General features: G+C 35.8%; 1 protein-coding gene across 1 annotated transcript in view; it reads left to right on the top strand.

Moving 5' to 3' along the window:
• Positions 1-22743, top strand: part of St8sia4 (ST8 alpha-N-acetyl-neuraminide alpha-2,8-sialyltransferase 4) — a 94266-nt gene extending 71523 nt beyond the window's left edge. Inside the window, exon 5 of the mRNA XM_059278190.1 lies at positions 18589-22743. Coding sequence (XP_059134173.1) covers positions 18589-18871 — 283 coding nt within the window. The 3' untranslated portion in view covers positions 18872-22743. The remainder of the gene's footprint in view (positions 1-18588) is intronic.
• Positions 22744-25341: the final 2598 nt, after the last annotated feature.

Raw genomic sequence — 25341 nt, 5'->3', positions numbered from 1 at the left:
ACACATACATGCGCCATGCACTCACACAAACACACACATACAAACACGCATTCTTAACTGTGTATAGAGATTTCTGTCTGAAGCTTGTGCTCCTAACCAGCATTTATCCACTGTATCTGTGGTGTTCATAGTGCTGACACCATATCTGGCATGAGTCAACAGTGGTCACAATAAAGCACAGGGCACGCTGATCCTCAAAGTCACAGTGCTGTTCCTGTAGAGCCATAGCTATGCTTTCCTAGAATGTCACTGCTACTCAGAGCAGAACTAGAGTGATAAGGATATGACCTGGGCTGCTTACAGTCCTGTGGACAAGCACATTTTGTTTTTGAAGGCCAAGAGAGCTATAATAGATGTATACTAGATGCTGAGCTGGCCCACTGTGAGAAAACCTTCTGGCATCTCCCAGCTGCCATTCAGAATGTGAGATCCAGGATGTGACCTGTCAACTTGAGCCTCTTCAGCATATTGTGACAGTGCAGCTGTCACAGAGATGCGTAAGTCTCCAGAGAAAAACACTCAAACCGTTTCCATCGTGGCATGAATACAACTGCGCGGAGGAAGATAATTGGACTGTGACATTTTTTTTTTCCTACAGGATGCTGTTTATTAGACATGCAGATGAGTGGAGCTGACCCCATGGCTTTTTCTGCTCATGGATTGCCAAACACTTTATGGAAGCAGATTTGTCTTAGTCCTCATTCGAGAGGGAGGGGGAACGTTTGGATGTTGTGCATATTTAAGTTCTGAAGTTGACGTGGTTTTTTTCATCAACCTACGCAAAATAGTTACAGAACTTCTGAGACATTTCGGTGGAATGTCTGAAAAAGAGCTTTTCACTGTTTGGATTTGCTATTTTAAACTTAAAAAAAAATCCTATTATTTGTTTTGCCTGCATGTGTGTCTGTACCACATGGATACTGTTCCCATGGAGGTCAAGAGAGTGTATTGGATTCTTTGGGACTAAGGTTATGGATGACTGTGAACCACCATGTGAGTGCTGGGATTCATACTTAGAACCTTAGGAAGAGCAACCAGTGCTTTTAACTGCTGAGTCATCTCTCCAGCATCCACCATTTAGATATTTAGATTTAATAGGAAGATTTTATTTTTATTCCTTGATGTTGGGCTCATTCTACTCTAGTCAATGTTATTCACTTCTCTCTCTCTCTGTCTCTCTGTCTCTGTCTCTGTCTCTGTCTCTCTCTCTCGTGTGTGTGTGTGTGTGTGTGTGTGTGTGTGTGTGTGTGTGTGTGTGTGTGATCTACTGCTGGGCAAGAGGCCTCCTTCCTGAAGTGTGGTTTTTAAATCTAGTGAGATTCCATTGGAGGAAGCTGGTTTTCACTTTGTGAGCAGTTATCAGTTTGAAATACCTTCTTTGTGAGGGATGAGAACTGTGTCCACTTCCCTTCTCAGTGCTGGAACCCTGACTGGCTTGAACCTGTGCAGGCCCTGTGCACAATGTCGCAGTCTCTGGGAGTTCACACGTACGTCAGTCCTGCTGCCTCTGGAAGACAATGCTTAAAATATGTGTTTTACCTTTACTCATTTTATCAATTTGAATGGCATGTCCTGTTATGTTATCTTATAAAGATTCGTTTTACATATCCATCTCAGAAACTCTTGAAGTCAATGATTGAACAGCATTTTCAACTTTGCCATGGTTCAGTGATAAGTGCTTATTTACAGCTTGTATGTATCAATATAGAGTTGTGTATCTCAAAAATAGGTGAAAACTTCCATCCTGCTCTGAAATAACCTTAAAACTTCACCTACCATTTCCTTACTGCGCAGTGACTGACTTTGAACGCGAGTCATATCCCCCGGAAGACTTAGTCGTCAACCTTGGCAGATCATGAATAATATTTTATGTTGAACAGATGTAAGCAACTTGTAATTTTTTCCTCTTTCTATACCAGCTTTGTCTTGATGAATCAACTAGTGATTGAAACTTATGTAGAGCTCTTATTTGTAGATCAGTAAAGTTTCCCAACACTGGAATATATAGTCAGTTCTTAAATGCATAACAGAGTAAAAAAAAAAAGAAGAAGAAGATTGCCAGACTGAAGCCAAAGTTGCTAGAATGTCATATAGTGTTGCAATGTGGTCCCACATTCTTCAGTTTATATAAAGCATATATACAAATTTTAGATTTTTCTAAACCCATCAAAATTCCAAATTTGTTTTCTTCTAGACAGAATGTCCTCTAGATACATCACAGCTCTGAAAATACAAGCAGTTTTGATGACATGGTAACAGAGAAATAATAGTATGTTATGAGATCACTTAGGTGTCTTTTGTTTGTGGGGCTGAGGGTTGAGACCAGGGTCTTGAACATGCGGGGCATGTTTTGTACTTCAATATCACGTGCCCAGGCCCCAGCTCTCTTGTGAATACAGCCATATTAAGAAACACTTTCTGTGTGTTTTCCAGTTTAATTCAGACAAAGAAATGATTGTTCATCTTACGGTTTTTTACGTCTTGGCTTCTGTTTATCTATGCAGCTTGAACACAGAATTCAAGCTGGATTCTTGAGTTTGCTCTGATCCACAGTTGTTATAAAAGAAATGGAAAGCCCATTCAAAATGATTACACTTATTTTTTCAAGATTTCATACACGTATATTATGACTTTGATTACTCCTTATCCCATCCTCTCTTACCTTCTTCCCTATCACATTTTTCTTTCCTGCCAGTCTCCTCTCTATACTTTTATTCATATCATATTTATTTACATTGTGACCCACTGAGTTTAACCAGAGCCATTTCTTTGTTATAGCTTCATAACTGAAGGACTCTGGATAATTCTTGGAGTTCCCACAAATTTTTAAGAATTTTCATTAGTGCTGAATCATTTATCATTTATGTCAGTGAATGGATCTTATAATAACCATTGAAGCATTTCAGATATAAGAGTTAACTAACTAACAGTATTAAAGATTCAATATGTGGATTTTTAATATTTTAAACTTTTCTTTTCTTTAATATTTAAGTAGTAGTCAATACCATTTTCTGAGTCCTTTTGCAACTGAGATTCATCTATAGTTTTCTGTACATGACACATATCGTGTGCATTATGGGATTCTAATCAAGGAATTTGAGACAGCATACAAAACAAACAATATTCCCTGAAACAGAGAGAAAGATGGTCCAAAATACTGTACACATTCTTTGTAAAGCAACACCTCCATATTGCCTATCTTCAGATTCCTTTCCCCATGTAAAACCAATTTTAAACAAAGGATTAGAGATGCTTTATCATGGAAATATTCCTCTTGAGTAATCACAACAAAAAGCCATTTCAATCACATTGTCTTTGTGAAGAGAGCTTTGTTTCACCCTTGTTGGGTTTTTATTGTTATGAAATCTGAACTAATTTTCTCCATCAGCTTATATTCTTATTCCAAGTGTCTGTTGAAAAGAAGTTTGTGACTCTCGATGCTGAATTTTTACTCTGTCTGTATAGCTAAAAGGAATAAAATTGTATGAAGATTGTGATTTTCTTAGTGCTTTAAATTCCCATGAATTTCATGATTGGTGTATTAAGTTGAATTTTATAGTTCGCAGTGAAGATGGATGGCTATCTCATGACTGTTTTTCCGGCTTTTTAAAATTTCTCAAATTTCAAAGAAGCAAACATTAGATTTTTTTGTTTGCTCATTTATTTTGTTTTGTTTTGCCACATAATTTCCAAGCTCTAGTTGTACAATATGGACAAGAATTCATCAAATATTCTAAACAAAAACAACAGATAAGCTCCACTCAGACTCACAGTTAGATGTCATGTATGCATGTACTTAATAATGTGATTGAACCTTCATAATGCAGTTGTAGCAATATTGCAGATTGATTTCACTTGTCTGTAAGTTCATAATTCACTGGACTATTATTTGTATTATAGGGTTCAATTTCTCCTGCATTCCTGAAGTAAGATATTTACCCCTGATACAGTCAGGAATCTGAAACCCAGTAATACGGACCTCACTCTAAGGGCTGACTTAGGTTGATTTTCCAAGCTGCCAAAATTGAATGTGAAGCTGACTTCTCATACCAGGAGTAGGGAGACAGGAGGATCTCAAGTTCCAAGCTAGCCAGGGATACACGATGAGACCCCACTAGTAAAGCCAAACAAAACAAAAGTTTCTCATTTATTCAAGAAAATGGATATTTTTCTTCTTCACCATTCCCCCCTCCCTAGGTACTAGTTACAAAGTCTTCTTAATGTAATGCAGGCTGGCCTTGAACTTAACATCCTCTCTCACCTTCACATCCCAAGTTCTGGGATGCCAGTTAAGGACCACCATACTAAACTTCATTCTTGCCTTTTAAAGTATTTGTTTTTAACTCTCACTCTGAAAAACATGACTCATAGAACCGTGATAACAATTTATAGACAAGTATATAGACCAATTGATGGATAGGTATACAACCTCCATTATAAAAATGTTACTGCTCTGTATCTTTAGAAATATATTTCCCACCCATGCAGTTCTTGAGTGCTGCAGACCATTTTGTGATGGTATGAGAAGGTAGCATGCTTGATACAGAAACTTTAGGTATGACCACTCAGTGGCACCTTTTTATTGTAAGAACTTTTTCTGGATTTATTTTACTTACACATTTAAACTATATAATCAGATGGTTTTCATTTTGATGATTACTTCACCATCATTACAATCATCATCTGAAAGAAAGTCAGGATGTTTTCATCATCTGAAAGAAAGTCTTCAAGTATCACAGCCATTTCCCACAATCCTCTGTGCCTCCCACTCCAGTTCGTGGCCATCTGTAATTTCTTTTTGTTTCAGGGAACTACAGCACCCTGTACATTTCATTTAAATGGAATCATGTGTTGTGTACTTTTGTTGTAACTGCCGTCTTTCACTTACTATACCTTTCAAAGATTGGTTTGTGTCACATCGTGGATCAGCATTTCATTTCAAATGGCAGATAATGTTCTCTTACGGTATATGCTACACTTTATCTATTCATGAAATGTGAATTGCTTCTATTTGGGGGCCATTAAAGTATACATTTTTATGGACACATCATTTTTTAATTCTAGTAGTCTTACAAGAGAAGATTAAAAATAACAGTAAATAGAACTTTTTCCAGTATGTTTTAAAATAGATGAAAAATAAATTCAAACATAGTTAAGCTGACTTATGAATACAGCAAAGAACAAATGGTAATTCATAGCAAAGGAGCAGATTGAAGAATGAAACATTTCTAAGCGGACACAATGTTGGTTTGTTGGGATAGGTGGTGGAACTGGAATCTGTGAGGATTGATGCTGAATCTGAAACAGGACTTATGTCAGAAGAGGGCTCATGGGAGCCTAGCAACAGTTAAGGGATGAATTTCGGTAATCCTATACTTTGGAGTGCAGTTGTTACATAGTGCAGCAATGCAGTTTAACCTTTTCAGAAACTTCTAAACTGTTTTCCGAAGAACTTGGCTGCTTTGCTTTTCCACCACCGATGCTCAAAGGCGTCAGTTCCACTGCATCATCGTCAGTACTTGGTTGCTTTCATCGGGACCACTTGCTAAGACACACTATCTCCTTTAGGTTTCCACTAGTGTCTCCTTGATGAGTAAGGATGTGAAACGTTTTCATGCACATATTGGCCATTTGTAGATCTCCCTTTGAAAATTATCTATGTCGACCTTATTCATTTTTTAATTTGTGTCATATTTCATTATTGAGTTGTTGATAATATTTAAGTATTTTAGATACAAGTCCATCACCAGATGAGTGATTTAGCTTCCCCCCCCCTATTTTGTGAGGTTTTAGCTTTTTTCCTTGATCAAGTGTCCTTTATGACCTCCATTGATACCTGTACTCACCTGCACGTACTCACACATACACACACACACACACACACACACACAAATATACACATAATAAAAGCATTTAAAAATAAATATGAAATGTTTTAGTGTTTGAAATCTTAAACTTTAGTCTATGAGTCATTTAGTTTTCTTTATACAGTGGTAAAAGCATTCACCTTTTGCCTTTCAACAATATGCTTCAGCCAACTGTTATGATGAACCTCACAATGAGAGTGTGTCAAGTAAATAGTTCATCATAGAAGTGATGATTTTATAGTACTGTTTTTACTTTGTAGTTTTCCCTTGCAAAAAGCAGCATATGCTATACTGCAATTATCTTTTCAGCTACAATTCTTATGGTTTCTTTTCTTCACAGGAACATTGTTTTAAAAATTCTATATGGCAAGGTTTGACTACTCATGAGCCATTTTGTAGATGTGGCTTGTACATGAAGTGACTCAACCTAAAAGAGTGAAAAGCAATGTGGAAGGGAGTATTGAGTCCATGAGGCTGGCATCTCAGCACTGAAGATTTGCAAGCACCATGAAGAAGTACTTTCATTAACATGTGTTATAACAAAAACTATTATATGCTGTCTTATAATCCAGCAAAATTTCAGTCGTAAAATACTGTTGCTTGATTCCCTTCATGCATTTTGTGGAGTAGAAGGTGCAGCGATAGCATTCCCAGAGATGTATATCTTTGAAATATACATCAGATGTCAAGGCCTGCACCCCTGGCATTGCTGCGCCATTACTCCTTCGTGGGTTTTTTTTCTCCACTAGAACCCTTTTCCCCATTGATATATTCATAGATAGTCTTTTATTGAATGATAAACTAATGCAAAGGATAGCACGGTTGTCTAAGTGAGCATTTTTGTCATCTTATAATCCTTTACAGAAAGTATAAAAATAGAGAATTTTGCCTACATTTAACCCTTTCAGAACTTCGCAGCCCTGAAAGGAATAAGGATCACATTTGTTGGCCCTTGTTACCTTTGAAATAGGTTTCAGCCTAGCTCCTGTCCAGGAGTTAATGTCACCTAACTTACAGTGTTTACTCATTTGTAAACAGTCCAGTCCAGTCAAAATGAAACCACAAGCCATTAATAGTTGTTTACATAGTTTTCATAGTAAAATTGACTCTTGTTGGGAAAATCTACTTCTGATGGCTGGAAGTGTGGTCTCAGAGTTGCTTCTTGGACTAAACATTAATGTGAAGGAAACATTTGCACGGATAAGCATTTTTCCCCCATTTCCCACTACCCAACCTAATGTTACTAAATCTTTGGGTGGCTTAACTCCTGACAAATCCCTTACTTTCCTTGTAGCATTTTATGTCTTGATAAGTTGTTGCATTTTACTTCCTTTCAGCCTTGCTAGGAAAATGCAAGACTTTCGTGATTTTTATATGTCAAAAGTGATCCCATAAATGTCATTGAGGTGAGACTTTAGCAATAACCTCATTTTTCTCTTTCTTCGTGGTTCAAATAGTGGACCAATTTCTGTACCAGTATTTCACTTTTTGTATGTCAGTACTTCCTCATTGTACAGTTTCAGTTACGTACTCAATTTTTTCCATATGTAAATTTGGTTAAAGTAAAAGAATCACAGAACTTGTAGTATGGTATGACATCTTTCTAAATATTGCTATAGATTCCACTAGCTAGTTTTAAATTTCAAATATTATTTTTAAAATGCCCTAAAAGCTTTTACTACAACTAGAAACTGTCTAAAGATGATTGGGTTTTAAAATGAATAACTCCTTAATTGACCTCTTTCTGTCCAAGATGTAATGATCTGAGTCATTCATGTTGCTTTGGATAAGTTCATTTTTATTGATTTCAGTATTTTGATGCATAGATAATTTTTTGAATATTTTTGTTTAATTTCTTTTGCTTTTAAGCAAGATATTACTGTATAAGTTAGGTTATTAATGTTTAAAGTCTCATATATATGTACCTTTATATCATTACCTCTCTCATTACTCCCTTCCAACTACTCTTTATCAAGTCAATGCCCTCTATTATAAACGTGTGTATATATTGTTAATATATATGATACTATATTTGTGGTGTGTGTGTGTGTGTGTGTGTGTGTGTGTGTGTGTGTGTGTGTGTATAAAATCTGCTAAGTTTGTTTAGAGTTGCATGTCTACATAGGTTTTTAGGATGACCATTTGGTTTTTGATAACTAAGAGGTATCATTCCTGATTTCTGGTGAAGACTAATTCCCCCCATCACAGCAGCTGTTAATTGTCTATAAATATTCATCTATGGCTGGGGCCCCGTGAAATTCATCCCACCCATGCTGTCATATAAACTGGTGCCAACATTCAGGTCTTGTTTACGAGGCCATGTTGTTGAGATTTCTGGGTGTAGCTTCCCTGTCATTTATAGAAGACATAATTTTACAAGTATCTTGATCCTCTGGCTCTTATACTTTTACTACCTTCCTTCCGTGATGTTAACTGAGACTTAGATGTAGATGTTGTGTTGTGGGTGTAACACTGGGACTGGGCACACCCTGGGCAGTTGTTCTCTGCATTTTCTAGTTGTGTATTTCTGTAATGGTCTCTGTATGATGTGAAAAGAAGTTTCTTATATGAGAGATGAAAGCTACACTAATTATGGGTATAAGGATAAGTAATTAGAATGCAGTTAGGAATTATACTTGTTTAGGAAAGTATCAATAGTTAGTTCTCCTTTAGAAACATAAAACATACTCTTCATCCATTTCCTTTCTTGAGAAGTAAGGAAAATAGTTTAATTTTTAGAAGTTTTATGCAATGTTTAATTAATATTGAACTGTAGTTTTTAAGCTTAATAGTACTGTGTGTATGGAGAAATATTTTTATCTCTCTCTTGTATTGCAAATATATATTGAAGCTGGATTGTATTGTTTTGAGAGCTGATTGTACCATGTGTTCTTAGTTAAATATTCAGGGATATCAGGATGTTAGCTTGATGTAAATAATGCAAAGAATATTTCCACCACAGGCTCTGACGACATGCAAGAGAGGAGTAACTTCTTCTTCCCTTTGAAATGACTACTCCTAGATCTTCAACAGAATACAAATAGGCAGCTTGTCAACTGTGCAAATCAGACAGGATATATTTTCTTCTGGAGCTATGAATTTAATCTCTCATGATAGTCTTTCATACAGTAGAATTCACCATGAGATATTATGAATATCAGGTAGTAGTTGGAATCTGTGAGTATGAAATGAAATTCCAACAGTTAAAGTAATAATTCATTAATAAAATACAAGGCACAAGATAAAACACAACACTGTATAATCCGATCTAGAATTTCTTAACACTGCTTTTAAATTCAGACTAATTATGTACTTAGACAACATGGAATCTAGTAGAGAGATTATTCCATAGGATACATTGTTTTGTAGCATCATTATTCTACTCTACTCTGCTTGAAGATTGGATAGAGATTTTTGAGACTCAAGCATATCGTCATGCTTTCTCATTCCATGAGTGCACTAACTTGTAATGAATTAATCTTCTAAAGTTTGATGAATTATTTTTCTATATTATGTGAAGGGCTTCTACATAAAGAGATTTCACTTAAAAAAATCCTCCTTCTTAATAAAGAACTTGCATAGAAAGGACACAAGAAAAACTGCACTAAGACATGATCTCTAGAAATTATAAATTTGTCCTTTCACTTTAATGACAATCTGAAAGTATTTTAAGAAGCATTTGATCCACTGTGAAATTCTTACCCTCGGGTACAATGCCAGTCTTTTTGGTATTTTCAGTGTGGTTAAAAAAAAAAATCATCATACTTAAGCCAGAAACTCACCTTTTAGCATTAGAGTGCACATTGGTAAAGCTGGGCTCTATTTACTATTCAAGTAAGTTGCAAAAGCCCCATGCATAAACCACAGCACTGCTGACATTGGCCTGATAATCACCATAATGCCATATTTTCATTTTTTCTCAATCAATTCTATTCCAAGTTGAATGATCTAGAGAATCTGGGGATTCCAAGTCCTTGTTATTTGAAATTGAAATCATTGTAAATGCAAAGAAAGTTTAGTTTCTACCACGTTTATTCTACAGGAGCTTAAACTGCCTATTTAATCTTCCCTGTTCCCTAAACCCTAGTGACCTCTTCTGTGAAATAAAAGCTGTTTAGAATTTCAGAAACTCCTGTGTGGAGAGTGTAACCGAGTCTCTCTTCTTTTATAAATACTCAGTAGATTAGTATTTTGGTTCCTGTAATATTTTCCTAGCTTTGTAAATCATGTTAAATCCCCTTTTCTGTCCCCTTGTTTCCTCACAGTAGAAGTAGGTTTAGGATCTATGCATTCCTGCCACATAGGTGAAGAAAAGGATTAATCCACAATAGACTTCCCTGTTCTCATAGAGACAATGCAGGAACCTTTGTTCCTTTTCTTTAAGGAATTTATTATCAACTGTACTTTTTGTGGTAACTCAAGCCATCTCACAGTCCTGAAAGGTGTTGTGAGCTTAGCTCTAACAGTTTCTAAATGATACTGAAATTTATGTGCTTCTCTATCACATTAAAACGCTAAAATTCTTTATTTACATATAAAAATCAAATTGTTACTCATAACCTGCCAATTTCCTGTAGGCAAGCACTAAAAAGTAAAATTGAACAGCGTATTTTTGTTTTCTTTCTTGAAATTGTAGTTCTTTTCAGTCATCGGATATTTTGATTTATCAGGTGATTATTATTTGATATAATTACCACATAAATTCTAAGAGTACTCATTTTAAAATAAAAATAATTCATCAATCATACACATTTACTTGTGATGTTATATCTCGACAAAGGTAACTAACAACTGAATGGTTAGATGGAAGCATGTTTAGAATATTTGTCACAATTTCATGAAAAGAAATATTTTAATCTACAATGGAATTAAACAAAAGACACAGAACCAAATGTTTTTGGTCCTCAGCTGAAGAAACGTTTGCATTGAAATGAGACAACATCATTACAATTGTTTGGTTGATATGTAATTCTAAGATATAATTTTTAAGCAAGAAGTTTTGAACATAGGATAATTGAAGAAGAGCTTCCTTCATGACAAGTTGAGAGTCAACAAATATTGTTCACTATGTGTCCATCTCCATGCTGTATTCATGCATACTACCATCTCTTTACATCATCATAACAGTAAGCTATGCTAAATATTATTACCTGGGTTCCAGACAGGTGAAGCGGCTTCTTCCTGGATTGATGGAATTGGATTTTACCATTATAAATATAGGCCTTCTGTAGCATTTCAGATTTGGGTTGCTTGAAGAATGTGGGCACTGTACTGGAGGAAGAGTAATAAGCTGTCGGGTGAGGTAGAAGTGATGTGTGTGGAGCAGTGATGGGACCTATTAATATGGATTATATGGGACCTGTAAGTTTTTTCTACTTAGAAATAATAGATAAGTTATACTTAACTTTCTAAGTAAATTTTTGCAGAGAGCAACATTAAGGCGTATTTGCTTTACATTGTAATATTTAAGTAGAAGCAAAGAAACAGACGGTAAAAGGGAGGAAGGAAGGAGTTGCTCAGAAGTCAGCATGTATATGGGTGGAAAAATTCAGGGGTGATTTTATTTATTTATTTTTCTTAGTTCATTTCATTTTTTTCAACACAGGGCTTCTCTATGTAGCCTTGGCTGTCCTGTAACTCTCTCTATAGACCAGCCTGGTCTAGAATTCAGACAGATCTACCTGTCTCTGCCTCCAGAGTGCTGGGATTACAGGCGTGCACTATCACCTCCTGGCAGTGATTTTAAAAGCTGAACTTGGAGTGTGGATTGCAAAGTTGACAGCTGTTGTCGAGTTGATTATGCAAACAGAACTGAAGAGTATCCCACATTATTCTTTTTGGAACAGAATTAACTTCTGGTGAAGTAACAAATCAGTGATTCAGATTGGCCTGTACAATTTTAAGCATGCAATTTTAGAGTGCTGTGGCATGTTCTGTATGTTGTGAATATGTGTTGCTCAGATTGGTTGATAAATAAAACACTGATTGGCCAGTAGCCAGGTAGGAAGTACAGGCAAGATAACCAGACAAAGAGAATTCTGGGACCGCTGAGTTGGGAGACGCCAGCCTGCCATCCAGGGAGCAGCATGTAATAGCACACAGGTAAAGCCATGGAAAATGTGGCGACATGTAGATTAACAGAAATGGGCTGAGTTTAAGTGTAAGAGCTAGTCAGTGGAAAGCCTGAGCTAATGGCCAGCAGTTATAATTAATATAAGCCTCTGTGTGTTTACTTGGGTCCGAGTGGCTGCAGGACCAGTGGGTGAGAGAGATTTGTCCTGAGCGCAGGCCAGGTAGGACAGAGGAAAACTTCGGCTACATTAGAACTCTATATTACTTACTAGATGTATTTATCTAAGATTCTAATTTTTTTTGGATTTCAGACTTGTGTTACCATACACCTCATTATTTATTTTGGTAGTTTTGTAATCAGGATTGCTACAAGTATTGGGGTCCTTGATAGGCTTGATAAAATTGAAATTTATATAGAAATGCACAACAATAAAATTCAATTAATAGTCAATTTTAAATATATGTCTTTTCAGCAACAATATTTTAATTAAAAAAATCAAGAATATTACACTTTCAGGACAGGAATAAATATTACAGAAAGAAAGTAGCCCATTGTCCACTCTTCTACACAAAGTGCAAAGTACATATGCAAGTAAAAATGATCCCACTATTCCATACTGAATAAAGAAATAGCAGAGCAACATGTTGGTGCTGTCACAAGATCACCCCTCGGGGATGAGCTTGCCCTATACACAGCTTTGAGGTAGGAGATCATTAGAAAGCTACACTCCCTTACATCAGAGCCATGAATGATGCCTTAAAGAATTGGAGTAGCATACTTTAAAACCTAGAGAAGAGCTTCATCAGGAGAGATAGGGAATAGTAAAAGTGAGAGAGGTAGCCATCATGGAGTGAATGATTACAGTGGTCCAGAGGAGAGCTTTGAAAAAATACACCAAAATAAAATATGGCCTTTAAATCTATTGGGAATGTGATTTAGCCTAAAGGATCACCTGCGTGACAAAAAGCATGGAGGAGCCAGGTACTGAGTAGGACTATAAGTTAGGGAATGTAAAACAATAGCATAGATAGCCATTTAACTCTGCCCAGAGTGAGAGCTGGGGAGGAAAGGGGCTGATTTCTTCCTGTTTCTAGATCTGTATAGCTAGAGTGACCACTGTCTTCAAGGGGCAGACACCATACTAACATTTGTGACAGGAAAAGAAAGAACATGAGATTTGAAACCATTGTTGTAATTGGTTGGTGGGAATCTTCTGATTTTCATATTCTTAACAAGCATATATCCCAGTAACATCTAAATGTGTGTTCTGCATTTAAAAATTAAACATATTTTAGGAAGTCTTTGAGAATGTCATACCTTGCATTCTGAGCCTACTCACCCCCTTTTCATACCCACCCACATTTTGCCCTTATTTAAAAACAAACAAACAGAAACAAACAAACAAACAAAAACACAATTGAGTCCAATTTGTGCTATCAGCTGCCAATAGTTTCTCATTTGGGTGTATGAATTCTTGCCAACCTCCCTCCCACCATGCTGGAATTTTATCTGGCTTGAGATTGTAGAGGTCTTAGACATGTGGTCACAATCACTGTGTTCCTGTGTGCAGCTGTTCTGCTGTGTTTGGAAAACATTCTTTCCTTGTAGTCCTCTACCACACACACCTGGCTCTTACAGTCTGCCTGCCCCCTCTTTGGCAATGAACCCGTAACCTGGGGATGAGGTAATAGGATATAGTTATTCTGTTTAGGGCTGCACTTTCTATAGTTTCTTATGCTCTGTACGATGACTAATTGTGGGTCTTTTTGTTTCGTCCACTGTAAAAAAGAAAAGAAAAGAAAAGAAAAAAATAAAAGAACAAAAACACACAAAAAATAAAACAACAACAAAATCTCTAATGCAGTTTGAGAGGCGTACTTTTCTATGGGTATAGAAATAAGTCACTTTGAATTAGTTTAATACTGTGTCTATATAGCAGAATAATAATAGTAAGTTCCTTCTTAGGGCCTCTGACTTATCTAGTCACTGGCTTGGGCCCCAATATTGGTGCCATGTATGGATTTTTATCTTGTGAAGCAGACATGAAAGCCAATTAGAAAGAAGTGATTGGCTACTCTCACGACAATTGTGTCAATATTGCCTTGTTGGGCATGCCTTTCCACAATGGTTGTTAATATAACTCACAGGGTTTACAGCTTAGTAAGGTGGATAATTACTGTTCTCCTTTGGAAGTGAGCAGAGTACATTTCAATAGTATAAAAGCTAGTCAGCAGAGATATGTTTCAAGGTAACAGCAGCTTTATGTCTTCATATTCCATCAGCAGTCTTCAGAAATTGTATTTTACTGTAAAGTTATGGAGGATCGTCAAGAAAAATGGCAATAACCTGTAATGTTCTTAATAACCTGTAATGTTCTTAGCATGTTGTGTCTAGCAACAATAGAGGCTGATTTCCACGGCCCCCTCTCTCTTGCCCTTATGTTTTTCTGTATGTATTATTAGGAAGCTTTTGTAACATTAGATTTTCATATCACTAAAATAAGCCTTTAGTGTTAGTTTATCCATCCCACAATTCTTTCTCTACCCTGTCATCCCATTCCACATACTCTTTGACCCTTCCTGCTCCATTAGTTCTCTCTGAACACCATCATTTAAGTGAAGAGCAGCCTACAGAATTGCCATTTATGCATCTGACAGAAGGTTAGCATCTGGACTATAAAGAACTAAACATCAAGAAAAGAAACAATTAAGTTACAAATAGGGCATGAAACTAAACAGAGAATTTTAAAAGATGAAATACAAATTGCTAAGAAAAAAATTTGAAATGTTCAAAATCCTTAGTCTTCACAAAAATACAAACTAAAAAACATTTGAAAATTCATCTTGCACCAATGACTAAGATAAAAAGCGATGAAGCAAAACCCCAAATGAGGACAGAAGTTGCCATGGACGTGGAGAAAGAGGAACAGTCATTCAATGCTAGTGAAAACTGTTAGAGCAACTATAGACACCAGTAGGAAGGTTGCTCAAGAACCTAGAACTAGAACTACTACATGATCCTGCTACAGCACTTTTGGGCATATAGCCAAAGGATTATCTATCCCACTTTATAAATACCTGCTGATCCATGTTCATTGCTGTTCTATTTATAATTAATAGGAAATGGAAACATAACTAGGCTTTCATCAGTGATGAATGGGCAATGAAAGCATGGTACATTTAGACAATAAAATATCATTTACTTGTTAAGAAAAATAAAGTTGTAAAAATCACAAATGATTGGATGGATCCATAAACAATCATTCTATAACATAATCTGGACTCAGAAAGATAAATATGTTTTCTCTGATTTGTGGATTCCAGCTTTGAATCTTTAGATCTGTGTGTTTCATTTAGAATACCCAAACAGGTCAGGCTTTGGTAAGAAGCTTTCAAGGAAGGCGAAACAGCTTGATTTGGTTTAAATTCTTTGTAAACTTCTTTTATATTTTAATGTAATTTATTTCCTTCTACTTTCTCAGTGGTTTTTTTTAAAATAAATAAGAAGCTTTCTTTTTGCATTGTTTATAAAAACATGACTAGACAAGTGGGTACTTAAGAGTTTTTTTTTTAATCTAAAGTGATATAAGCCAAACCTCACTAATGAAGTTGCTTCTCTGTAAACTTTGCTAATGTTAAATTATTTAGTCTATACTGTTAATTGCATCAATCTATTTATTTGGATTACAAATTTCCAATACTCTATATTTCCAAATAGCACAAATTTTTAGAACTCTTTGTTACAATGTCAATTTTTTTTTATAGTATCCCATTAAGAAACTCTTGACCCAAAAATTCTTGGATGTTCTTACACCTCTGACCCCATTTAGAACCATTAGGTGAATAATTTTCTGTCAGCATTTCTTGTTGGCATTGTACATAATAATCATGTGGGTTTTAAGTATTGTGTTGCCATATGTTTATGTCTAATTATAGTTATAAGAATTTCTAGACATTTCTCATTAATTAAAAATAGAACATATTTATTGATAAGGACATGAATTCCCAAAAAAGTAGTAAAGTACTACACTATTTCTTGCTGGTAACATGAGTCTCACTTTAGAAATAATTCAGTATAACTTTTATTACTGCTAAACATTTTCAGTCAGTACCATTGATGGGAATGCTCATTGCTCAGAAGGACTTTGTATTGGCTTTGCTAAGCTTAGCTTTTGACAGTTGTCAAAAAGATAACACATGCATCTTTTTAAAATCCCGATTTTACCACCTGACTACTGTGACTGTACTCAGACCATACAAACTTTCCTGTGACAATCATATCATTTTACAAACATCAGCTCTACTAAAACATACAGAGACTCATGACAGTTAAACCTCTCAAAAGTGTCACATTAGAGTTTAAAAGGAGAGTCACTCTGTTTCCTGGGTGAATTTAACAATACATAGGCTAGGAGTTCTACTTGGTTATCTACCTTTTGATCAAAAGAGGCTCCAGATAGTCTGCTTTAAAAAAAAATACTTATAAATCATATATTTTGAAAACAGGAAAGCACAATTGCAATGATATAAGCTGTGCAACACATTTTTACATGTCTCAATATTTAGAGTTGGCATTTATCAAACAAGGAAAATTAGAAAATATATATGTCTATGGGCTGGGCGTTGGGCTAGAATATCCTCCTGCCACATGTAAGGCTCTGAGTTAAATACCACTACCAAAGAAATAGCAGAAAGTGTAAGATTAAGTATATCCGCTTTTCAGTCATTATGACAAAAATACCTAACACATTAAAGAAGGGGATATTCATTTGGTTTACAGAGTCAGAGGTTCATCATGGTAGGGAGGGCTTGGCAAACCAGTTCACGGCGTGAGGTACCAGGTAGCAGAGAAAAAGGAAAGCTTGTGCCTTGCTGATTCCTTCCTTTCCCCATCGGTTCTCTATGGATTGCTAGCCCATGGCAGAGTACCAGCCCGCTGAGGTGTGTGTCCTCCACATTAAGGAAACCCTCTCCAGAAATGCTCACAACCAGACCAGAAAGGACTGGTTGTCCTCAGCAGTGTCCTCAGAGATTTGAAACGCTGTTAGTTGAAACTGATGGTTGACTGCCACACCAGTCATACTTGACATAAATAGGAAAATGTAGGAAAGTCTAGAGACTAAGAAGGTTGACTATATTTTCCCTATTTAGCATGTTTTGGATCATCTTTGAAGACAATTATGTTTATAAGCTGTTGCAGTAAAATAGCATTCAACTTCTTTTGATGAAGCCATGAACAGTAACTAAGATTATCTCTTCATATATGCAAAGCAAGAATGTTTCTAGAAGTTTGAAATGAGAGTGAAAATAATAATTTAAAAAACACATATATTAAGTATACTGTTTTCAAACAACGCCAGTTTAAAGTAACAGGAAACTCACACCCTTCCCCTTCGGTTGTTTCCACATGACACCATTTTCTTTAAGGAAATGAGTGTGCCCAGAAGCGCTGGAAACTGTCTGCCTTCTCAAGGTGGTGATGAATGTGGACTTGCCTGCTTTTCAGGCCAGCCAAGTTGCCAACAACAAGGGACTTGAACGTTCTGAAGCATTGTATTGTTGTTACAAGTTAATATTGGGAAATGTTTTTCAACATAGAAATTCCTTTTACCTATTTAAAAAGGGAACTTAGGGCCTCATAGATGGTCCTGGTTAAAAACCAAGAGGTTACAAAACAAAATAAAAAGAGAGGAATGTGGGAAAAGGACCTTTAATAGGTGACAGAGGTGGGGGGGACATAAAAGGGTGGGGTAAGAGTAAATAGGAGGGATATGAAGTTGCCAGGGAACATTTATTTTATCAATACAAATTTTTTAAATGTCAAATTATATAAAGAGTGAACTCTTAATTTATTATAAAATAAGATTTATTTGTTTTGTTATAGCTCTTGTGTTTGCTGAGGTAATGAAATTTCTGTCATTAAATAAAATAAGGTTTTAAGTTGTGAGTTGAAAAATCAGTCGACATAATTCAACTTAAGCATTCATTTGGCTCTTTTTGTGTGTTTGAGGCTGTTTGTGTGTATGCTTGAGGTTGGAGGTCAGTTTTGGGAAGTGCTACTCAAGAATTTTCCTGTCTCTTTCTGTTTCTGTGTGTGTGTGTGTGTATCTGTCTGTCTGTCTATCAGTGTTTATCCCTCTCTCCATCCTTCCCTTCCTTCCTTTCTTGAGACAAGTCTCTCTCTGGACTCTAGGGCCATGTGGTTCACCAATTAGGATGGGCAAGGTAACCATGAGATTCTAGATCAACCTGTCTCTGCACACCATTCCAGGCCTTTTGTGACTGCTGACAGTCAAAGTGGGGTCATTAATGTTGTGCATGTTCATTGATATTTACACCTTCCTGGGAAGATTCCACTCTGAATATTGCATAAATGTTTGCCCCTAATTAATCTGGAATTAGATAGTATAGAACAGAATTAACCTATGCTTTTAGTCCTCTGGATGTTCAAGAATCTGTAAGACAATAAACATCAAAGAAAACTTGGAAGCACAAATGTTTCTAAGTACATAAACACTATTATCAGTAATCGCTGAAAAGTTTATTTGAAATTGTGCATTATGTTTGCTACATGGTATAATTTCTATAAAATGAGCTATATATGACAATAAATTTTCTTCTGTTTTACTTTTCTTTTTGTTTCTCCTAGTTACTGGCTGACCAACAAAGTTCCTATCAAAAGACCCAGCACAGGTCTCCTCATGTATACACTTGCCACCAGGTTCTGTGATGAAATTCACCTGTATGGATTCTGGCCATTCCCTAAGGATTTGAATGGAAAAGCCGTCAAATACCATTACTATGATGACTTAAAATATAGATACTTTTCCAATGCAAGTCCTCACAGAATGCCATTAGAATTTAAAACACTGAATGTGCTACACAATCGAGGAGCTCTAAAACTGACCACAGGAAAGTGCATGAAGCAATAAAGCACATTTCGAAGGATAAAAACTGGACACAAACTTTCTAAAGATGCTTCTGGAGATTTAGAAACAGGATCCAAAACGAGGCTGGGTTTCAGCATCCACCAATTGACTGAATAGCTGAAATGGAAGTCCGTGTGAATCCACCACCAGCTGATGAAACACCTGCTAAGTGCTCTAACTATAAAACATTCTGACTTCAAGGGTCCTAGTAAGTGCCACTTCCACGAAGAATACAGTTTGAATGTATTATTAGTAGTGTTTACAAGATCCAACAGTGCACTCATCGTTAACTAGCAAAGCAAATATGTTCATCACTGTGGGGCAGCCACTGTAATGCCAAGCACACTGGAAGAGGAACCCAGGAGCACAGCTCGGCTCTTGGGAAATTAAAACATCCTTATCCGTAGAGCTGAAGAAGAGAAGAATTCCAACAGTGAAATCCATGAGATGAAGCAACTTAAGAAAATGCCTTCAGTCACAACACTGAGAATGATCGTGTTTATGTTTTGCTTGTGTTTCGTTTGTCTTCTGAAACTTGTTTTGGTTTGGGCATGGGGGTGCTTAGAAAATCATTCGAGGTACAGAAATGGGAAATACATATGAATGAGAAAAATAAACATCAAACAGTCCTTTCTAAAATTCTAGTTTTTAAACAGCAGTCACACCAAATATTTGTTTATTTGTTTTGTTCTGCACAACTCTAAATCTCTGGAATATGTATCAATGGTGTAGCAGGTACCAGCCAAACTATACCACTCAGTAATAATAAACTGTTGTAAAGGAGTGATACTTTAAAAATGGTGAAATTGCTCTTGGTACCAAAGATTATATCATGTTCCTACACGGTAAAACATTTCTCTTTCATTAAAAAAAATATTATTAACATGAACACATCAATATGCTGTTACTATGATACTTGGATATAAATATTTTAAAAATCTCAAACTCAAATATTGTTTTAAATTTATACCTATGACATTTCATAATAATTTTGTGGAAGCATGTTGCCCTGTAGAGTAAATACTGGGTTGATGTAGCTGAGATGTGACTCCTAGTTCTATAATATCATCCTGGTTATTCACAAGAAAGATCAACATGCACCACTTGACATCATTTAAAAAACTTCTCCCTACAAAATAACATGATTGAGACTTGTTTTTCAAACAGATGATTAATTCAAAGCAGTTTGACAATAATATATCAACATTGTGCATTTGAAGAGAATTCAACTAACAAGAATTTTTCTGCAGTTAAGTCCAGTTCCATTATTACTCCATTTAGAAAGAAACACGAAGTTATTCATAGAGTGACTTAGAATGATTATATACGTGACTGAACTGACTAGTGGGCTGGTGTTCTGTTTCTTTTGAAAGCAGAAGCTCTGAAGTCTCACTTCTGCTTTGGCCCATAGCAACTTAATATGACTTCTCGTTTCTTGGGGAAAGCAGTCTGCAGAAAGCAGAAATAGCATGAAAACTGTGACTATCTTGTTTTTCTTAGAACAGGCCATCTGAAAATGAATGAAGAGTGTGGTGAAGGTGTACATATATGTTATATATAATATATGTATTCATATTATGGAAAAAGAATAACCACTGTACTGCAGTTACCAATATTTTTAATAGGAGTTGTCATTGTTTTTCAAAGTTAGCAGAATCTCAGGATAAAAAGAGCATTTTCTGAGAATCACATGTCTATCAGAAAACAAAACAGAGTCCACGTGGGAGTTTCAGAACTACCATGAATAATCTCAATATACTTTTGTCATTAAAATCCTCATCTATTTGAAAGCATTAGCTACATGTTATATGAATGTTAAATTGAAAGTCTAATTTACTCCACAAATGGAAAGTGGGTAATGTATAAAATTTATTTTGAACTCTGTGCAGGTAAGTGTTCCCCGCAGCACCTTATATGAATTCCATAGAAATACAGAAGTCACAAGTAAATTTTAACAAGTAAATACTATCTTGGCACTTATTCAAAGTATGTATTTGAAAGCAGCAACATACCATTTTGACTGCATTTTCAAAAAGAGAGAAAAAAATGTTTTTAAACAACATTTAGGCCACAGCAAGCACACCTCAGGCATCCTCTGTTCCGTGCTTTTGATGTTTTTCTCGTAGACACATTGGGTAGTGCCTTTTTCACGTCTTCACATTGATTCTTCACTCCCTGCTTTGTGTTCTCTAAATGCTTGCCCAGTTAGGAAAATGTTCAGCATCACAAGGGCTTCAGATTTGAAAGAAAACGATGTTTGTTCATCTCAGGGAACTTTCAATACATAAGAATGAATTCAAGGTATTTAGTGCTCAAAGAAGAAATACTGTGTGAGACCATTTCATTCTCTAACATATACCTTTACATTTGCCCTCACACTTCAATCCCATCATGGCCTTCTCACAGGGAAAAGGCGAAGAGTGTGATGAAGGCTAACAGTTCGACTGAGGAAAAGAGTTATAATTTAACACACACGATGGCATAAGGGATCATAACAAAATCAAATTATAACTATATACTTGAAGTATCTGTGTTTTCCTTAATATGATATGCTCACAGCTTTATTGTTTTATTTCCTTTTTCATGATTTACTCATGTACCTGGGAATGCCCAGGCAGCTGACTGTGATATATCCCAGTCATTGTGGTAACATGGTTGCTACTGTGCTATTGACGTGAATAGACCATGGAAATATTCTCATTGTTACTCAGCATGATCTATACTTAATAGTAAGTTGCTGAAAGAAAATGTGAATCAGTAACAGATTTTCATGGCAAATCTAATGATTCAGCCCACAGGAATAATGAAACTACTGTGGAAGTTTTTCTCACTGGGAGAAGGTGCTGGGCATTCGAATGTCTTCATGTGTTGTGTATCATATGAACTGTATATTGATTGTTAATTGAAATCTCTACATATATGCTTACAGAAATGCTTTATTTAAGAAGTGCTAAGGGTAGTGTACATACCAACAAATTACTCAGCTACTACTCAAGAAGGGTGAGCAAAGTGATTTATTTCTAGTTGTGCCAGTTAGTCATAATACATATTATGTGATATTTGGTTCACAGAGTTGTTTCATGTGACTATTGTAAGAACTATCTATAGTTGTGGAAGGGGGATGGGAAACGTTGTGTATAGTTAGCTGTTTTCTCTACAGGCTTGAAAGTTTCCCCGTTAAATGTTACCAATATACCAAGGTTTTAATAAAAACAGGTAAAGGTAATTGTATTTGAAAAACAAACTCCAAATACAACCCATCTAGAAATAGATATTTTATTATATATGTGCTATAAATATATCTATATAGTACAAATAGACATGTGTGATGCATATATACCATGCTATATATGTATATCTGTGTGTACACACTGAGTCTGTAATATGTGCACAACTAGATGTGTGTTATACTGGTATCTTCAGGGTCTGCACTGTGAAGTTCCCTGGAGATCATGACCACTTTAAAAACAGAAGTTCTTTTGAGACTTCACTTACTACTCTGCTTTAAGAAAGACCTACTTTATAGCTGAATTATATGTTCTTTCCTAGAGTAATAGTAAGAGACTAGTATGTTCAAATCTTTTCAAACAAAAGTAAAGGGAAAAAATATCTTTAAGCTGGCAATGTATTTAAATCGCGATTTTCTGATTGTGGGTCTAGGCCGTGTGTTTCTCCTTTATGTAGCACCTTTAAAAAAATACTATTTCTTTGTGTATGTAAAAGCACAAGTGTTTTAAATGTATATAGCAGGAAGAAAAAAAAGAGTTTACAGATAGCTCTGCTGCATATGATAATTGCTACTGAGTCTTTCTTATACCATCCGTGGAATGGGAAAAGAAGCTTTTTCTGTAGGTTCATTCTGTTCAACACTGTTCCCTGTCACTTGTGTATAGTAATTAGATATTCTTGATTTATCATTTGTACAATTGTAAAATAAATTAAATTACGTTTTTTCCAATTTTTCTCTAATCTTTGATACACACGCCTTTTATTTCCCTTCATATGCCAATATTTGGTGACTGCTTTTATGAAGTGTTTACTACTGTTTGGTTCTTCTCCATTTAAGCCTCACTGACTGACAATTTTAGTTTAAACATTTATTTTAAATGTATTCATAGATATATGAGTAATTACAATACCAATATGAAAATCAGGAAGTCCTTAACAATTTGGGGATGGAATATTTTGTCTGTGGTTTTGAGTCTGGAACATTTCACTTACATAGGTTACTGCAACTTATTTCTAGTTTGTACTCCCACTTACTAATATAGCTGAGTCATTTACTCTCCATGGCTAACGTGATGCTAACTTTTAACACCCAACAGTGCCTCGGGCTACCTGTTGACTTGTGATTTTATCTGCAAATTGCTGTCATTTCCCTTTTGCCTTCCTGAGGGTGATTGGGACTCAAATCATTTCCCACACCTTTCAATAACTTACAAATCTGTGTTTTCAGACATAGCCTCTCCTTTCTGGAAAACACTTTAAAAGCAGTTTTATGAGTTCCCTTTTAACATTCTACAATTTTAAATCATTGCTGGAATCAAGGAACCATTAGAGGTGGCTGATAAGTTTAGATGTCATTTTTTATTTGTTCTTTAAGCTTGTGTACTTACATTTATTTTTCCAGTATCCCTAAATAATGTACATTCTATGTGTTCCTGAAGTATGGTCAGATCACACCATGCTGAAGAAAATATTACTTTTACAGCCAAATATTAATGTGTGCTTTAATTTAAAACAGATTTGGGTGTCTGAAATTGTGATTAGATTTCCTATCATCATTCTATTTAGCATGCTATTAAACATACTTTTAAAGGGACTAAAGCATGCCCTTACACAGTTCTAGTATATACACAGGAGAAAAAAAGCATTATAATATGACACAGACTCTGAGGAACCGGGAAGCTAAAGCAAAAACTAAACTAATTCACATGAGATTATGTTTAAACTGAACGAATTCTTATAGTACCTCAGGATTTATTAGGCTAATTCACGTTTCACCCATCTTATATTAACAATACTTTAATTGTCCACTCTTTGGACCAAATAGTGTTCCAACTAGTTTATACATATTAACTGACTGAATTTGAATAAACAATGTAAGACATAGGTACTGCAATATTCAAATTTAACACATAGTATTTAAAAGATTATGTTTTCTAGGACATATGACTCAAAAGTAAGAGAATCAGGACTTGAACTCACCAAATCCTTGATCCACTCTCTCTTTTGACTCTTGGTCCTCTCCTCTCCTCAGTGACGCTTCTTCATGAATAGCAGTGAAATCCTTTGGAAATGTTAGAAAACGTCTTTCTGCGATAGATGGTGATCAATACAGAGACCCATAACTGATTAATGTGCTGAGAAGAGGCTACAGAATGTTCAACCATAAATGGGACATCAGTGTCACAGTCCTTTATCTGAAAGCATAGGGATCCTGGCAGTAGAGGAAGCAGAAGGATTCTTAAAGCCTGAAGCAGTATATGACTGTAAGAAAGCAATTTCTTCTGACACAACATGGCAATTGCTCGTATTAACTCTTAGTAGTTGTGACAACAAACGTAAGATCTGTTCAAGTTCAAGCTAGACCAAAGTTCAGTATTTAGAATCAATGTCACCTTGAAGTCCCACTTCTAGGCAAGCAACTATTGACTGGTAGCTGCTGGGTGAGGGAGAGTGAGTTTTCTTTATTAAGTCTAGTTCCTAATAAGTTGTGCATGCTCCAGTGAAAAGCCTCCAAGAATATATCAACAGCCAAATTGGACTTGAATGTTGAGAATAAAAGCACATTAAGTTTTATGGATAGGCAAGTAGAGGGTTGACATGAAGTACCCACATCAGTACAAGCTTTTTTTTTCCATGTTCTTTGACTCAAATATTAGTTGTTTTAGCAGTATGGTCTTACTGTTAAGTTCTGATAACTTGACCAAATATCTATAATCTATGATGCTTGGAGTCCATGGGACCTACATCAATGGACAACAACCCCAAAAGAGGTAACCCATTCAAGGACTGAGACTTTTATGAGCACTGAGGTTTTTATCTGTTAGCTTAGAGTATTTCTTAGGGTCATAGTCACCCTTAATGAAGGGAACTAACACTGCCCTCATATAAATATATTTGGAAACTCTACAGCCGTAGATTAGCCCAGGATTTTTGGAAAGATCCTTAGTGTTATTTGCCTCTCCCTGTATTCCTCTTCTAAACTGGCCTTCCTTCCCTGAACCCAATTCAACCATCCCTCTTCACTTCTTCCCTTTGTTTTATTCATAATTCTATCTTCCATTCCTTAAAAACTCTTTGCTTCCATGATTCCTTACTAATTCCCTGATATCTATTGGTATTCCAAGTGAAACACACATATCTGAAGATTCAAAGCTAACATCAACAAATGAGAAATAACTATGCATCTTTCTGGGTCTGGGTGACCTGACTCAGAATCATTTTTTACAGTTCCATCCCTTTGACTC

This window comes from Peromyscus eremicus, chromosome 13 (assembly GCF_949786415.1).
Source record: "Peromyscus eremicus chromosome 13, PerEre_H2_v1, whole genome shotgun sequence".
Lineage (NCBI taxonomy): Eukaryota > Metazoa > Chordata > Mammalia > Rodentia > Cricetidae > Peromyscus > Peromyscus eremicus.
The sequence above is the reverse complement of the archived record's forward strand: the minus strand, read 5'-3'. Positions and strand labels throughout refer to the sequence as shown.